General features: G+C 39.4%; 1 protein-coding gene and 2 pseudogenes across 1 annotated transcript; 2 read left to right on the plus strand and 1 right to left on the minus strand.

Moving 5' to 3' along the window:
* The first annotated feature begins 1,767 nt into the window (after window positions 1-1,767).
* Window positions 1,768-4,279, plus strand: LOC115669095 (pentatricopeptide repeat-containing protein At5g14080-like). Its single transcript, XM_056307108.1, has 3 exons — window positions 1,768-2,035; window positions 2,097-3,686; window positions 3,795-4,279. The coding sequence occupies exons 1-3, from the start codon at window positions 1,768-1,770 to the stop codon at window positions 4,058-4,060; spliced, it is 2,124 nt and encodes a 707-aa protein (XP_056163083.1). The 3' UTR covers window positions 4,061-4,279.
* A 6,840-nt stretch (window positions 4,280-11,119) lies between these two features.
* LOC130136773 (vacuolar iron transporter homolog 4-like) lies at window positions 11,120-11,801 on the minus strand (annotated as a pseudogene).
* A 6-nt stretch (window positions 11,802-11,807) lies between these two features.
* LOC115669158 (vacuolar iron transporter homolog 2-like) lies at window positions 11,808-13,235 on the plus strand (annotated as a pseudogene).
* Window positions 13,236-18,644: the final 5,409 nt, after the last annotated feature.

Here is an 18,644-nt window from a genome sequence, read left to right on the forward strand (position 1 = left end):
AAAATTCGTCGCAAATTTGCGACGGAAAATTTTCGTCGCTAATTCCGTCGCAAATTAGTGACGACTAATTTTCCGTCGCAAATTTGCGACAAATTTTGTGACGGATTTATTTTCCGTCGCTAATTTGTGCAACAAAATTTACCATTTTGCGATGAAAGTAGAGACGAATTGGATGATTGTCACAAGTTCAAATTCAAAAGAGATTGGACGATTTGCTACACGTCCAATTCTAAGAGAGATTAGATATTACAAATTCAAATTAGATAAGAACATCTATTATAAACTCAAGATATTAGATAATCTCTTAAAATGTTCTCGTCCCAAATAAGCTTTTTTAGATTCGATAGGTGCAAATCTTATCTTCTTCTTTTTTTCAAGACTTAGATATAGATAACGCAGATATCTATTTAGTTGAATATGGCGGTTTCCTCCGCACGTAGCTCTTATGTATGCGTAAATATATGGGTAAATAAATTATAGCAATTTTCAAATAGATCTGAATCGAGTGGATGTATGAAATGTAAAGTCAATATATCTATATGGGGATATCTATAGGAGATCATATAAAAGAGATATTCTTATTTAGACCTAACCAGTTTGATCTAACCAATTAGATGAATTATTTCTAAAGGGTTACATCCGAATGATGAGTGAATAGAGGACATGCATTCCATTAGAGAAATATTTAGAAGATTCCCTATATTTCGTTTAATTGATTGTAATTGATATTTTCCCTTTTAGATAGTCATCCTATAAAACCGATAAATAGGTTCGTGTACTCTTCATTTGACAATGATATATATATATATATATTGCTCTTAATTTTTTTTATCACATTCTTGACTTGGTATCAGAGCCCTATTGTTATTTGAGAAAGCGTCAATCGAGTCTGTTTGTAACAACGACATCCACATCAGTCATGTTTCTCCACAGTGCTCGTAATGCTAGTCACATCGGCCCATTTCGCAACAACCTCCCGTGGTTGTTTGACATTCCTCCGCTGCTCTAATGAAAAAAAAAAAATCACCAAACTTGCCGCCCTTAGATGAATTAGATCATGACATTTACTAATTCGTCAAATATGAGTAATGTGTCATTGTAAGAAGCATATCTACTCAAAGTTCCGATGGAATTAGCGACGGATTCGAAAAATTGGTCGGTATAAACATTTCCGTCGGTAATTCCGTTGCAAATTAGCGACGGATTTGAAAAAATGGGCACCATGTGCCGCGAAGATCACTTCCGTCGCAAATTAGCGACGGAAAATAAATCCGTTGCAAGATTTAGAAAATGCTCTTTATTTTTGGAATCTGTCCCAAAATCAGTCGCAAATTTATGACGGAAAAATAAGTCCGTCGCAAATTTGCGACGGAAAAATAAGTCCGTCGCAAAAATTTGCGACGAAAAAAAAAATCCATCGCAAAAATTTGCGACGGAAACAAAATCCGTCGCAATTTTGCGACGGAAACAAAATTTTTGCGACGGAAACAAAATCCGTCGCAAAAATTTGCGACGGAAACAAAATCCGTCGCAAAAATTTGCGACGAACTGAAAAGGTTCGTCGCTAAAATTTGCGACGAAATATGAAGTTCGTCGCAAATTTAATTAAAAAAAGTGCGCCCCAAAGCCCCGCCCTTACCCCCAATTTCTCTCTCTCTCGCTCACTGTTCTCCCTCTCTCTCCCTCTTCTCGCTTCTGCTTCTTCCCTCTCCCCCACACCCCCAAACCTCTCGCGCTCGCGCTTCCTCCCGCGACTCCTCCTCGCCCATGGCCTCCGGAGCCCTAGAGGCCGCGGAGCCCGAAGGGGCGGCGGCTCCTCCCCCCGTCGAGGGCAAGGAGGAGGAGCTCCCCGAGAAATCAGAGGTGGAGGAGGCAGATCAAGAGGACCGAGAGATCGCCGCTCCGGAGGAGGAGGAGGCCGAGGCTTCCGACGAGGAGGCCTCGGCCGAAGATGACGACGGGGACGACGACGCCCCCCCGAAAGGGAAGGAGAGCGAGGAGAATCCGAAAGGAGGGAGCTCCGTGGAGAAACAGGGCGTGCCCAAGAGGAGGAGGAAATCGAGCGCGGCGAAGAATAAGCAGAGCTCTCATTTCAGCCTCCAGCCACACCGTCTCGGCGCGCACATGGACGGAGCAAGCTCTCCACCGTCTCGGCTGCCGCGACCTGCTCACCCCTCAGCTCGTCGCCCGCGTGATCGACCCTTTCCTGATCCCCCACCTCTCGCTCGCCCTCGGCTTCTTCGACTGGGCCTCCCAGCAGCCCGGCTTCGCTCACGACCCCCTCACGTACCGCTCCGTCCTCAAGTCCCTCTCCGCTTCCCGACAGTCCAACGCCGTCGAGGCCCTGTTGAAGCGGGTCAGGGCCCGCGGGATCAGCCTCGACGCCTCGGCATACGGGCACGTCATCGCCTGTTTCGTCAGGAACAAGAGGACCCACGACGGGTTTTTGGTTTTCAGCGAGATTGGTTCGTTAGTTGGGGACGTTGGGCCCGACGTGTGTAACTTGCTTCTGGCTGCCCTCGCGTCTGATGGGTATATCGATAATGCAAGGAAGGTGTTCGATGAAATGATGCAGTGGGGTGTTCGTTTGAGCACTTTGGGATTGGGCGTGTTCTTGTGGAAGTTTTGTGGTAATGGGGAAATTTCCGAGGTTCTGAGCGCGTTAGATGAAGTTAGGAGGCGTAATGCAGGGATTAACGGGTCAGTTATTGCCGTTTTGGTAGTTCATGGTCTTTGTCAAGCTTCAAGGGTATCAGAGGCTCTTTGGGTGCTGGACGAGCTGAGAAGTAGAAGCTGCAAACCTGATTTTATGGCGTATAGAATTGTTGCGGAAGCTTTTCGAGAAATGGGTGATGTGGTGCAGAAAGAGAGAGTTTTGAAGTTGAAGCGGAAGTTAGGAGTAGCTCCGAGGGCGAATGACTATAAAGAGTTTTTATTTACTCTGATTTCTGAAAGACTAATGAAGGAAGCCTCAGAGTTGGGTGAAGTCATCGTTAGTGGGGACTTTCCCCTGGAGGATGATATCCTCAATGCATTGATCGGAACAATCTCAGCTGATGATCCCCAATCAGCTATCGCCTTCTTTAGGTTCATGATTAAGAAGGGAAAGTTCCCGACCCTTTTGACATTGAGCAATTTGTGTAGGAACTTATGCAAGCACAACCAAACTGATGTACTGATGCAGGTGTATCAAGTCTTGGATTCTGGTGGTTATTTTGCTGATGCGGAGAGTTACACTGTGATGGTCTCATTTTTATGCAGGGCTGGAAAAGTAAGAGAAACTTATGGAATCCTTCAGGTGATGAAGAAGAAAGGGTTGGGCCCAGATGTGGTTGGCTATAATTCTGTTCTGGAAGCATGTTGTTGGGAAGATCTTATACGTCCAGCAAAAAGGCTGTGGGATGAGATGTTTTCAAGTGGGTATTCTGGAGATTTTAGAACATATACTATCTTGATCAAGAAGTTCTCTGAAATAGGGCAAGTTGAAGAGGCGAGGAGGCTGTTTTACCACATGTTGGAGAACGGGTTGGAACCAGATTCCTCAATCTACAAATCTCTCATAGAAGGGCTTTGTCAAGAAGCAAACTTTGAAGTTGCCTTTAATATTTTCGATAAGTGTATTGAACAGGATCCAACTCTTGCCAGTAGTGTCCTCAGTGCATTCATCCTGTGTCTCTGCAGAAAAGGTAAAGTTTTGACGAGCTCGGTAAATACTGAATTTGAGTATTCTTGATCTTATATAATTGCACCAACAGATAATGTCTTGGTTCTATGTCTTGACATGCTTGATGCAGGTGATTTTGTTACCGCTTCAAAGTTGCTCCAACGTTTCAATTGTGATTTGGGCAATTTAGACTCCCTTGTCACTTTCCTGAAATACTTAAATGATGCGGACGAGGTGAGACTTGCCCTTGAACACATGAAATGGATTAGGGAAAACTCTTCTCTGATGATGAATCGTATTTCATCAGAACTTGTATTCCTAGTTTCTTCTGCGTCTAAATCGGAACCAATCTTGAACTGGCTTGACATGGAGAAAGTTAGAAGGTTTGGCTGCTAGACTTGGTGGAGCCAAGAACATATTCTGTGAACTTTTTTCTGATAACAAGGCTGATAACGCCTTTTGGTTGGATAGTTCCTCAATTGAGAAAGTCTGTCTTGAAGAGGAAGAATGCACCTTTCAGTTTGGTTCTTTATTTTTATCATTCTTGTGGAAAATGTAGATGAATGTATTTCATTTTCATATTATTATAATATTTTGATGTTATTAAGTGCTTAATCAATGTTAAATATAAATTTCAAAAATTAATTTTGCTTTTAATTAGGTTTAAAATCGAAAAATAAAATAAATGATTTTATCGTACGATCACAAATTACAAAAGTTCAATGCAAAAATAAAATTTCGTCGCTAAACGATATTCGTAGGGGAGTTCGTCGCTAAAGAATTAATAAAAAATTGTCGCTAAATTCGATCATGAATAATGTTAATGGAAAAAGTAAAATTTTTTTATGGCAAATTAGCGACGAATTTTGCCACAAATAAGTTCGTCGTAAATTACTGACCAAATTTTTTTTTTTTGCAAATTAGCGACAAATTTTGCGACGAATAATTAGCGACGAATTTTGCGACGGATAATTAGCGACGAAATGTGCGACTAAATTTGTGACGAAATTTGCGTCGATATTTGCGACGAATTTTGCGACTACATTATTTGCGACGAATTATTTGCGATGAATTTTGCGACGAATTTCGCGACGAATTTCGCGACGAAATTTGCGACGAATTATTTGCGACGAATTTTGCGATGGATAGTGTTCGTGGCTAATTTGCGACGAATTATTTGCGACGAATTTTTGTCCGTCGCAAATTTGCGACGAATTTTTGTCCGTCGCAATCTGACATGGCAATCCAACTTAGCCATCGGACTTGTGTTTGTTGATGTGGTTGTACAAGTCATTGCCAAATCAACAAAAACCGTAAAACTTAAAGACAGAACCAAAATAGGAAAATAAATTAGAAAAAAAGAACATACATGAACTAAAGAGAGGCGGTTCCGTTGAGTGATGTTGTGCGGCTGTGCTCTTTTCTTGATCTCATATCTCCTTTGATGGGCGTCATTAAGTACTAAGTCACATGCTCTATACTCTAAGGGTGTGTTTGTTTGAGTGAAATAAGTTTCCGCGAATTGATTTTCTAGACTTCTACATGCGTCTGGTTTGTTGAAAAGGATTAGTCAACGGAAAACTATTTACGGTCAATGAAAATATGCAAGCTTAAAGTTAGAAAATTGAATTTTCTAACAAGAAATGGGAAAAACACTTTCCTGAAAAATGATTTTCTGGAAAGCATTTCCTTTATCATGAAATTTTTTTTCCGAAATAAACACATTCTAATATGAATTGTTAAAGAGTGAGCATATGTTAGTTAATTCTACGTTCCCTTCAATGTCATAAACATGTGGCAATTGGATTCTAATTACATCCACTTGAGGCTAAGCACGATGCGAATTTCACGCTTGAATGAGGTTAATAAGGTATTTTATGAGTAAATTTACCTAAACTCGACCACACAGGCGAACTCGATGTAGTAAAACCCGACAATGCTCGGAATGAGAACTAAAGAAGATCTTCTAAATACGAACCAAAGAAAGTGACCACGGCGTTTGCTTCTCACCTATGGTTGACACAGGTATTTTTTGTATTTTGTTTTTCTCCTTCTTTCTCACGTCTGATCAGAAATAAGGTAAGCAATGGAGATAGTGATAATATGTTGGAGCATCGACAACAGCTCATGTTGAGTTTGGTCATCAAGAACTGAAGAAGTCAGATGCAATAGATTAGGATTGGATAAAAAATTCCCTCGTATTTCTTATATCCAGTCATAGGGATAATTACCCGAAAAGTCATAAACCTATTATACATATATCAATTTAGTCTTAAACTTTTCAATTTGGCTAAAGTAATCCTAAATCTTTTGATGATTTCTCAATGCAGTCATTCTGGCCGGAAATTGCCAACATAAACATTAGCTACCTTACGTGGTACGGCCAACGCTGACATTGACAATTTTTGCACTTTTGTTTTGAATCTTCTAATTTTTTAATTTTTAAAATCTTTTATGTTCTTTTGTTACTTTTCCTGTTTTGTTGTCAGCTAATGTGATTGTACATGTGGAAATGAATTGGATGCTCCATGGATTTCACCGATGTGGATCTAGTCTTTTGTGCAAAAGCACGCGGACTGTTTGCTGAAGTGTGGAAGCTTGGGGTTTTTTTTGTACCATTCAAGTTTGTTGAGGTGCAATGGAAGTAGTTTACAGTGGTTGATATCTGTACTCCACAGGTCTCTTGATGATTGTATGCCTTACAATCAGATTCAGCAATTTTAAGTGGCTCTCTTAGGCATAGGTGTTCTTGTCCGGCTATCAAAAGGAAAATAGATCCTCCTTTCTGTAATGACACATCAGACTCGTGCTGAATAGAATACCTTGAGCTAGGGTGCGAGCTTTTGACATCAATGAACTTTTACCCTTTGCATGTGGGGAGAGCACCTAAATAATGGGATAGACTTCTGAAATGGTATCATCTGTCTTGACTTTTTTCTAGGCTTCAGATCATGATAACTTTTGTGCGTGATGTCTTTAGCTGTAGAATTAGTATGTTGCCTTTCTTTGGTTCTTAATTTCTTAATTTCTCAATTCTTGTTAATATGGAGTTGATTAATCGAGGGGATGGTTCTTTTTCTTTATTCTTGTGGTAAAGTTATGTGCTCCTTCTTATTCAGCTCAAGGAAACACGGAAATGCTTCATCATTGCATTTTTTTTATTAAATATCTCAGACGGGCTGATCTTGAGTATTTATGTTTTTCCTGACAGGTGGGATCAAGCGGCATAACTTCAAAAGAGGTCTACTGACACACGGGTCCAAGAGCCACAGGCAGTTGGGTTCGATTGGTGCGGGAACAACGCCTGGTCGTGTATATAAGGGGAAGAAGATGATGCCTGGTAGGATGGGAGGATCAAAGAGATAGATTGGGAAGCTTAAGATTGTTAAAATCGATAAAGATCTGAATGTGGTCATGGCCAAAGGCGCCGTTCCTGGAAAGCCCGGAAATCTTTTGCGAATAGCACCCGCCAAGATTGTGGGGAAGAACATTCCTAAGAGTTAGGATTGGCTGCGCTACTTACTTTCTATGTTGGTTTAAATTTTTTCTGCACCAGGTGATAAAACTTTTCAATTGCAGGCTAATTTCTTTGGTTGACGGGATGCCGTTAGATCCATTTAGCATTCATACCCTCAATGAAATGGGGTGGTGAGCGGGACCGACACAGTTTGCTTGATAATGGTGAAGAAAAGAACGATGAAAATGCGATTAATACGCATCTAGAGAAGTTAATCTGTCATAATTAATTGATTTCAGTTGGCGGAGGCCACAAAATACTTGAGAATTCTTCGGTTCTTGAAGTTGGTGGCACATGTACATCCACCATGTTTTTTTTTTTATCGAAATAATTCTTTATTGATAATATTTGGAAAGAGGAGATCCCATAGAGTGGGCATAATTACATAAAAGATCCAAAAGGACCTGAGGGGGGGAAGATAACCAGTAACTTGGCAAGGCTTTTTCTCTATAGCAGCCCAATCTGCAATTGAATTAGGGTGCGAATGACAACCATTATGTTCCAGAAACAATTTCTAAAACAGAAATAAATTTTTCTATTTATGTTCCCAGAACGAGTTTCTGATAAAAGAAACCTGTTTGATAACAACAAAAAATTTCTATTTCTAAAACAGAAACCCGTTTGATAACAGCATAAAATTTCTATTTCCTGAAACATGAACCCGTTTGATAATAACATAAATTTCTATTTCCTGGAATAGAAATCCATTTTTTTAGATACCCTTTTGGGGGTTAAACCCCTTTTAGGGTTTTTTAAGGGTTAAAACCCATTTTAAATCTTTAAACTAAGGAGTTTTCAAAAATACCATTTGGGCACCTCAAAAAATTTAAATTTCACTCAAAGTGAGTGGCCACATGTATTCTAAGCCATCTTTGTGAAGTTTTGAAATTTTTGATTTTTTGATTTTTTTTTAAAAATTCACCAAATTTCTTATTTTCCCGAAATCTGACTTTTTTTATTTTCTGGAAATTTTTATGAATTTTTCTGGAATTTTTCAATTTTTATGGATTTTCTGAATTTTTTTTTTTGAGATTTGTAGAAATTTTCTGGATTTTCTAAATTTTTTTATGAATTTCCTGAATTTTTTTATTTTTTCTGATTTTTCTAATTTTTTTACAATTTTTTTATTTTCCCGTTGGGAATGAACCGGACTGAATCGGTTCAAATTGATCTAACTAGGTCGACCGGGGCCAAATTTAAGAAGAGATGTGTTTTGAAGAGAGAAAACATATTCTTTTAGAAATGATTTTCATTTCTCGTCCAGAAATAAAAAATCTACTTTTTTTTTGTTCTGATTTTTGGTCCAAAACTAGTTTTGGAACAAAAAATTGTTCCATAAATAGAAAAATGGAATTACGTTAGCAAACAGGTTTCTGTTCCAAACCTGTTTCCGGGAATATAAAACTAGTTTTTGAAAGAAATAGAATGGTTATTATTTGCGCCCTTAGCTTAGACATGGCCACGGTTCGGAACAGCGAGTTACAGGTTTGTGGCCATGTATGAACCGAACCGACCGATTCGGGCCGGTTCCGTGCCAGTCCCGGTTCGAAACCGGCGGTAAAAATTACAAAAATAAATTATGAAATAAAAAATAGTGAATTATCAAATTATGAAATAATGAATTATTCAATATAAAATATAATCAAAATGTACATTGTAATCAAATTTGAGAAAAAAAAAGAGTTTCTCCACTTATCTGCAGTTTTTTTTTTTTGGGAACCGGCTGTATCGGGCCGGTTCCAAAATTGTTGGAACCGGAACCGGGCTCGTAGGCCACGGGCCGGTTCCGAACTGCGGACCCGGTCAACGGGCTGGTCCCGGGTTTGACCCGGGCCGAAACCGGCCCATGGCCATGTCTACCTTAGCTTCTCTGAAACAATGGGCTATCCGGATTTTTGAAAATTGGGACGACAGCTCGATACGCTCGGTGATAAGAGCTCGAACTTCCCAAGTGAACTGATACGAGCTCTTTAACTGCACTGGTCTTATCAGATGAAAGTTATCTCCTTCAAACACAATTGCTTCATTCTTTCGGGACTGGAAATATTGAAGAGAGAGGAGCAGAGCCAGGGTTTCCGTCTGCGCGGCCGAAGAAGCTCGAACCGTCCTTCCAAAACCATCGATGAGGAGTCCCGACGAGTCACGACAGACAGCCGCTATGGATCCTTCCATCTCTCCGGGCAAGAACGATCCATCAAAATTAATCTTCAGGGTTCCTTGTTTCGGTGGGATCCAAAACTGAGAGGAATTTGGGGGTTCGCTCACTGGGCTGGTATCATTCCTTGAGATTTTCTTTTTTCTGGCTCCAATTCTTCACAGTATTCAACATGAGAAAAGCAGAGGCTAGTGTTTCGCCTGGGTCAGGATCCTTATGTCGAAAGACATAGCAATTTCGTGTCTTCCAAATGGCCCAGAAAATAGATGCAATTACTTCAATTCCAGGGGAGTTTGTTGTTCCATTTCTATGTTGGAAGAGCCACGCATCAATTCTGGCTAAACCTTTACTAGTGATATGGATTTGTACTGCAGGGTTGGACCAAACCTCTTGTGTCCATGGGCAGAGAAGGAACAAGTGTTCCGTGGTTTCCACTTCTCTTTTGCAGATCGAACAGGTAGGGTCAGGTATGATTCTCCTTTTGTAGAGGTTCTCCTTTGTGGCTAATGCATTTTGGCTTACATTCCAGAGAAAAATTCGCACTTTAGGAGTAGTTTGCATTCCCCATAGTTTACTCCATAGAGCGCGAGAGGGCTGAAATGAGGAGGATGCTTGATTTAGAATTAGTTTATCTTCTCTCTCTCTAATTCCGTGATACCCACTTTTAACTGAGTGGGTACCAGATTTTGCTCCTGTCCAGACTAGCTTATCTTGTACTAACTGAGACCTTATTGGGATTGTGAGGATTTCTGAAACCGTTTGATCCTCAAAGAGGCTTCTTAGCGATGGTTCATTCCAGCAGTTCTCTTCCCTGATGATCAGTTCAGCAACTGTTTTTGGTTCATTTCTAGTGGCAGGACCCCCCAAAATTCCTCTTTTTAGCCATTTGTCCTCCCTGATTTTAATATTGTCACCATTCCACCACATTATATGAGGGGAAATATTATCTCTTCCCATAAGTATGCTTTGCCACCCCCAAGACGGTCTAGCTTCCTTCTCAGCATTCCAGAAATTTCGTTGGGGGAAATAAAGTCCTTTAAAAAGTCTACTCCATAAAGTTGTTGGCTAAACCTTTACTAGTGATATGATCAGTTCAGAGACATCTGATAAAATTGGAATGTTAAACGAGGTTTTGTCTGAAAAATTATTTGACAGAACCTTAACGGAAAGTAAATTTATCATATAGGTACAAGTTCGATATTTTTTATATCACAAGAAAAAGTTTAGGGTGAATGCGTCATAGTGGGCATAGTTTGGAGTTTTTGATGTTCCAAAAAATAGTTCAGAGTAAATGTGTCATAGTAGATATAGTTTGGGGTTTTTAATGCCTTTTTACCATTAAATAACAGCATACACGATCGACTTTGGCCTCTTGTTTTCAACTCAATTGTATTTTCTTACAATCCATGCAAAATACACCATAAAAGAGATCTCGAGAATCAAAGGAAATACTAAAAGATGACAGAGAAATTAGGGGAGGGGCAGCGAGGAAGAGAATAGGAGCAAAATTTAAGGGTATGGAATTATCAATTCATCATCGATCGCCATTTTACGCAAACAGATCTACAACAATGCATGATAAAGGATAGGCATATCCTAACAAGCTTAAGCTCTTACAACTCATAGAAAAGAAAAGAAAAGAAAAGAAAAGTTATGCTCATCATGTGCCCTAGCTAGCAGAGCAAGCAAGAGTTATTAATTAATTATGACTTAAGTTACAAATATGTAAATATTACTTGTCATTAATACCATCAAGGAAACACTATATATGGTGCTCAAGTTATTATGGACCAGTAGAGCCAATTAGCTTGGTCAAACCAAAGGTGATGACCATGGCCAACCACCCTCCAAGTAGCACCCTAGAAGTCCACTTCACCACTAGCGTGTTCTCCAGCATCGCACCCAGCTCACTAAACTCGACCAATGCCACGCTTACCGCCTCTATCACCACCGCTAGTTTCACCTTGTACTCCTTTATATGAACATAGCCGCTAGGAGTGGCATCAGTGCCCCCATCGTAAAGGCCAATCTCGATGCACCCAGCGCCTACCGTGAGCTTGGCAGTTTCTCCTTCATCACATCCATCTCGTTGACTTCTAGGGTTTAGTTCCTACTCTCTCTCTTCATCTCGGTCACCTCCTCAATGTTGTACTGCGAGTACACAGATACGAGCTCCCCAATGGTTGTAGGCCCCGGGATGAGCCCTGCCACCTCGAATATCGCCATGGTCTTGACGTCCTTGCGGACAGGATCGACGCCCATCATGAGCGAGACTGTCAAGAGCAAGCCATCCTTTGCACCTAGCATGGCGGCACGGAGCCACTGAGCTCGCTTCGAGAAGTAAACGACCTTAACGTCTTGTTCGAGGGATTTCTTGGTTTGACCTTGAGGTCAACTTTGAGAGGAGGAGGAGGAGGCGGCAATTGTAGGAGGTCTTGTGGTTGAGTTGATGGTGGTGTTGCCATGGATAGATGGAGAGAGAAGGTTAATATGAGGAAGCTCAAGAAATGAATGGGATATTAGAGAGGAAGATACAAGGGCGTGAGGAGGGCACACACCCTGAGAGAAGCTATATAGAGAGAAAAATGTGCGTTATAAAATAACAACCAAGAACGTAATTTTGTATAACATGGTTTTGTATTGTTGGTGGAATCTCATGTGTTCACACTTGAGTTGGTTTATTTCTTTGAGTAGAAGGTGAACACCTTAACTTGTGAAACACAAAGTCTACACTTGAATCTCAGCACTCTTTTCATTTCTTTTTAATGGAATGCAACCCAATTTCAGTAGCTCAAATAAGTGAACAAGTTAGTCGAGGGACAAGCTTTCCACGTAAATGAGAATTATCTTGCTTCTTATAGGAAATTTGGGATAATGAAATCTCATGTGTTCACATTTCACAATTTGTAAGATCTTCTAATAGGTGTCTTCATAAGTGTGCTGAATGTTGTTGTAATGTTGATGAAATCTCATTAGGCTTCCTCCCGAAATGGCAGGACAACATGTACTATTTTTTTTTTTTTTTTTGCAATGGAGAGCACGGGGCGTGCATTGGCCGTGCATCGGCTGTGCATTGGCCGTGCATTAGGCGTGGGTTCCATTTGCACACACTTAGTATCTATTGTAGTTGAACCATCAACTCAATTATTGCCTTAGTCCCTCGAGCAAGAGGTCGAACCATCAACTCAACCATTGCCTCAGTCCCTCTGGAGCAAGAGGTCAAACCATCAACTCAACCACTGCCTCCTCCTCCTCCCCTCCAAGTCCACCTCGAAATTGAAACATCAACACAACCATTGCCTCCTCCTCATCCTCCTCCCTCCAAGGCGGAGGTCGTCTACTTCTCGAAGTGAGCTTAGTGGCTCCGCACTACCATGATGGGTGCGAATGATGGCGTGATCGCAATGGTGTCGCTCAGGATGGGCGTCAGCACCATCAACAAGGACAGCAGGATTATGGCAATATCTAGAGCGCTAGGGGTTGATTGTTGGGCCTGCACCATGGTCTTCGGGGAGCTCGTATCGGTTTACTCCCAAGACGATATCGAGGTGGCCCGGATTCAAAGAGAGGACATGAACAGAACCATAGGAGCCGAGAGAGAGGGATGCGAGCAAGGAGAAGCTACTAAGCCCATGGCGGATGGCGGGGGCATCCGCACCGACCTCTGCGTAGATGGGGCTGTTGGTACCGCTCCTAGCAGCTGCGTTCATTGATGATTACAAGTTGAGGCTGCGGACACTGATAGTGGCGGTAAGCATAGCATTGCTTGGGTTTGGCGCTTTGAGCGCAAAGTGAGGAAAGTGCCGGTGGTGAAGTCTGCTTCTGGGGCACTGCTCGGAGGTTGGTTGGCTATGGGCATTACCTACGGTGTGACCAAGATGATTAATGGTCTACAGTAAATCGAGCATAAATAGTGTTTCCTTTGATTCTCGAGATCTTTTTTCTCATGGTGTATTTTACATGGATGTAATCTTATCGGACTACACAATTTGGGTTGAAAACAAGAGGCCAGAGTCCATGGGGTATGTATGCTATTATTTAATAAAAAAATACATGTTTATCAGGTTTCATAGGCGTGCACGGGGCGTGCATTGGCCGTGCATGGGGCGTGCATCGGGCGTGCATCGGCCGTGCATTAGGCGTGTGATAACTCTATAAAAATAAAGTTATTTTACCTACTTTAGGCAACAAATAATGCAACAAATAATGCAATATTTGTGAGAAAATTTTTGGATTTCCATCTATTTACTCAAATTTTTCTTGTTTATGCAGAATAATAAGATATGGAGAAAATAAGGAAAAAATGGCAAAAAGAAGGAAATGAATATGCTACCTAGAGAAAATTTAGAAAGTGGATACCAAATCGGGAATCCTGTGATTTATTCCCTAGTTTTATGCAAAAAAGAAGCAATTGCCTTGTGATAGGAGTCTTAGATGTTATTCTATTTATAGGATAAAATTGAGAGCTTGGGGGGACAACTAGGTTTTTTTTTTATCGTCTTTGTTTTCACCGTTTTGGGAATTTTTCAAATATTTTGAAAAGAAGACAAAAAGTGGTGATAGAATTCTTGTTTTTTGATTCAAGATGTTTGGTTTAATTTATATTTTTGTTTTTGCTCTAATTATGTTCTAATTTTTTTGTTAGGCTACGATGTAGCCCGACCATGATGATATGAATTTATTCTTTTTATGTTTTGCAAGTGATTTCATTTATGTGAGTTATATATTATTATGCTTAATGCATTTAAGTGATTGGCCACCATTTGAATGATTTGATGTGAATATTTGAGACTGAGAAGTGATAATATGCAATTACTCTTTATAATATATAACCATAAAATAAATGTGGATAGATGTATACCATGTTATTTGTATAGCTTTTGGTGATAAGGTGGTCTACAAGATTCATTGTAAATCGGGAATATTCACAGATTTTAATGCGCTTATGTTCATTTAAATTCACATAGAGATATAGTGGATTGGTAAAATGAGTAGGTTTGTTATACCTACAGATATGATAGTAAATAGATTAGAAAATTTCGCTATCATATGTTTGATATTGTTTTTGTATGCATAATGATATGAAATTCATATCTAGTGGTTGTGGAGAAATCAGATGATATAACATATTTTATTTGATTGATTATTTGCCTTTAGTTCCGAAATTTTGTTTCTAAGATTGTCAATTTTCATTTATTCTCAATTCTATTTTGATCTGTTAGATAAATTTTAAAATTAGTCAATTTTTAATATTTAATTGGTTTATTAATCATCAATCTCTGTGGAATGATACTTTTATTATCATTATATTACTTGTTCATTAACACATTTAGAATTTTACGAACAGCGTGGCAGTCTCCCAATCCCACACACACTCGGTATCTATTGTAGTTAACTCATGTCTATGCTTATGGGGGCCCTTAGGGTTTAGTAATAATGTACTTACTCATATTGATAGCTTGCAAAACAAACTCCTAGCAAGGCTGAAAATCTCGAAATGATCCATGTAAGGAGTTGAAGTTGTGCTCATTCATGCCTCCTCATATGCCCAAGCTAGAATGAGTTCTTTGCAAAGTAAGCAAGAGGACTTAGTTAATTACGACCTGAGATACAATACGTAAATGTTATTACCGGTCATTAATATCATGAAGGAAATGTTATATGTGATGTTCATTACATATAAAGAAATAGAGGCTTACCGTTGTTTTTGTTGATAAACCTTCATTACTATTGTCTTTGTTGATGAACACTTTCTTTCCTGATAAATTTTCATCATCAACTTTTGTGTTGAATGAAAATAACGTCATACTTAAAATTATAAAAGTTTTCTTTAATTGATAAGATAGATTATTAGTTATTTAATTTTTAAATTCTACTCTAACTTGCGATGTCATGGATTTATATATATTAACTTCCATTATATTTGGTTTCTTTCCATTTGTAAATTTAAATGTCATATATTTTTGTTGTCATCCAATTATAAATTTACGCGTGTTATAAAATTTAATTGGTTAATAAAAATATGTTAACTTGATTCAATTGTAAATTAAATTGATTTTTTTTTGGTAAGGATAAATTAAATTGATTTGTGTTATCATACTTCTCAAAAAAAATTCTGAATAGGCAATATAACTTTAAAATGCATTTCATAATATCTTTTAGTAGTATATTTTGTTTAAGCTCAACGAGAGATCACAATTGTGGAGTAACCAATCGATAAATTAACAATTGATATTGATTGGGTGCAATGTACTCCTCGATTTTGATTATATGTTAGAGAATAGTTATAAAATGCAAGACTTTGCAAAATGTTAGAAAGTTTAATAACTTTGCGAGAGAGGTAAAAATGATGAGGATGAAAAATGGTGAAGAGACTAGGTTATTTTAAGGATCATTTGATAATAAGAATTCTAGTTTGGGAAATAGATTTAGGAGAGATCTTTTTTGGGAATTACTTCTCTAAAAAAAGTCATGAAAATCAGCGCAATGGATAAGAACGAATGAATCAAATCTAACAATCGTGTCAACTCCATGAATAAACCAATAACCAACGCTTCCTCCATGTATCTTTCTATACAATAGACAATTCGATATGGTAATTCTATATTCGGTAAGTTCATCCATTGACTTAGATTTATAGTAACTCGCAATCATATCCCAGATCTTACATTCCATTTCTCATCATTTGTTCAGATTCTTTTCTATTTCATTTCCTATTTCCCTGTTCCTGTCAACAAAACAAGGCATGACTTAGTATGTCTTTTATCAGACATCCCCAGTTTCTCTCTGTTTGGTAGATTCATCCCATCTCTCTCTCTCTCTCTATTGGTTTTGTTCCTGGATCTTTCTTTCCAATCTTTGGGGCCTCAGGGTAGATATCTCCAATTAAATGTACTTGCCATGTTAGATTTGCTGTATATACTACTGGTTCATGCATGTCAACCCACCAGAGTTGGACAATTTACTAATAGACAATGTAATAACAACATTTCCGAGTTTGGAGTTTGCTTTCATTTCTATTTTTCAGGATATCTTATTTTGGCTACGACACAAACCGCGCCTTCGGCAACAAAAAGGAAAAAAATAACAGATGCAAACACGTCAAGATCGTCAAGATTTAATTAACTGATTTTCTTAGCGACAGACACCAATTTGTTTGTCTTTAGTTTTATTTTTCCAGTAATGAAAGCACGCCAAAGTACTCGTCCATTCTTCCGTAATTGTCCCGGCCCTTTTCCTTAAAGCCGCTCAACCTCTCTCGCTCGCACCGCCGCTAAAATTCCAAGAATCCGAAACCTCTCTCTTTTGCACTGGGTTAACCTATCTTGTCGCACATCGCTCGCCTTTCTTCATCTCCCTCTCTTTTCGTTCCTGACATACAGTCGTGTCTCTCAGGTCATAAAAGCATTCCGACCTCAAATCGCATAACCGTTCTTGACCCCATCATGGACAGACGTGGAAACCGATGTAGAGAACGCAATCGGTATCGGAAGAGGGGAGCAAGAAACTAGAATAGAGATCGGCGTTATTGCCACCACGACTATCAACAAGACCACCGACGTGCAACGGGTGGTCATGGAGAGGAGAGAAGCACTTCCTGAGAATCTCATTGTAGAGATAGGAGCCGGTCACCTCCTGATATGGACGCTCGTCATCTTGGATATGATGTCTCACAGTATCCAGAGCCCGAGCCTATAACTGGTATGTATAAGTTCATCTCATCGACGTTGCCAATTGAATATTTGATTGATTTGCTTTCGAAAGAGAAGTAGTCCAAATGGCCCAAAACTTTTATTGCATTTTCAGAGGATCCTCAGAAACGTTTTCTTTCTGCATTTTTCTTTCAATTTGTTTATACCAGCAGGATCTTTGAATATGAATCATGTCATATTCCATTCAATTCACAAATTACTTATAATGTTTCAACACAAATGATATTGAATTTAGTTGTTTCTCCTGATCAGGTGCATAACGGCTGCATTTGAATTTTGGCCGGTGTTTTGATAGTTAAATGTTCAGAAGTCGCAGCAATAAAAAAGAAGGTCAGAGGTTTCATTGTTTTTTTCTGGATACTAATCTACACAATGGTGCATAGCTGCTGATATTTTATATTTTCATTTTATCAGTTTTACAACCCTCATACTAAAAAATTCATAAAGAAAAGTATAGGAAGATAATAAGTAAACGACATAGGGTACTTCTCTTAACAGATTTCTGGACTGTCGCTGTCCAGTCGGAGTTTAACCTAGTGCCAGAGTTTAATCTGATTTTCCCAGGAAATGGGGATAAGATTTGCCCCATCAGACGACCTGATAAAGGTGGCTCGTTGGCTTAATCTGGTTTCCCCAGGAAATGGGGAGTTTAACCTAGTGCAGTTGGTCATTTCTTTCTAGTGTTCGTCGAGAATCCTCCTCATAGTAACCAACATCACAGGACTTTGCTCTGACTGCATTCTCTACTCATCGGCGAGTTGTCTCAAGATGTCGACATCTCCACCTTCCTCTTGTTCTGCCATCGGTTATGCAGTCGATGACTCAAAACATCCCACTCTGTCATTTCCAAGTTGTGGTGACAAGTTGTTACCACCAGCATTATCAGGATCAAGTTTTTTCGTTGTTCTCACCATTGTATCTCCTCAAATAAACCACAATGGTCCCATTGGGCGTGCCAAAAAGATGTTTTGCCAAAATTGCTCCCGCAATGAAATATCTTTCACTGAAAGCCGCTCTTCGACTTTTAATGAGCGGAGACGGGTTGTGTGGCGATTCCGGACAGGAAATATCTGGGCATACAAGAAATAATTGCAAACTTTTACTTTGAACTTTGAACCGAACTGTATGTACAAATCATGATGGAATTTAATTGACGACAAAGCTTGAGAATATGCAAAGATGTAACGCTCGAATTTAATTGAATACGCGACACCCGGGATAGAGATATGCGCCGGAATTTAATCGACGATGCAAATCGGAAAGCTATAGCTAAGGGAAAATGAAGTGCTATAATATCTCGAAAATTCGACACATTTTGGTGATATATGAAATGGTGATTTCATCGATTGCTCTATTAGTAATTCTTACTCTGGCCTGATCACCCAAAGAATACTACCCAAAGCGGAAAGGCTATCGAGGTATTTACTTCCAACAGCCGCCCGTTAGTTTGAGATGTACTATAGCTGCGATTGATCGATCGGCCACGAAGTATGATCCGATTTTGAGTGTCGAATGGTCAAGGATTTCACACTCGAACCATAGAACATCGCCTCATAATTTTTACGAATTGGCCATTGAAAATTCCAATTTTGGAAA

This window comes from Syzygium oleosum, unplaced genomic scaffold (genome assembly GCF_021117445.2).
Source record: "Syzygium oleosum isolate NSW1041296 unplaced genomic scaffold, Sole_v2.1 Sole_v2.50, whole genome shotgun sequence".
NCBI lineage: Eukaryota > Viridiplantae > Streptophyta > Magnoliopsida > Myrtales > Myrtaceae > Syzygium > Syzygium oleosum.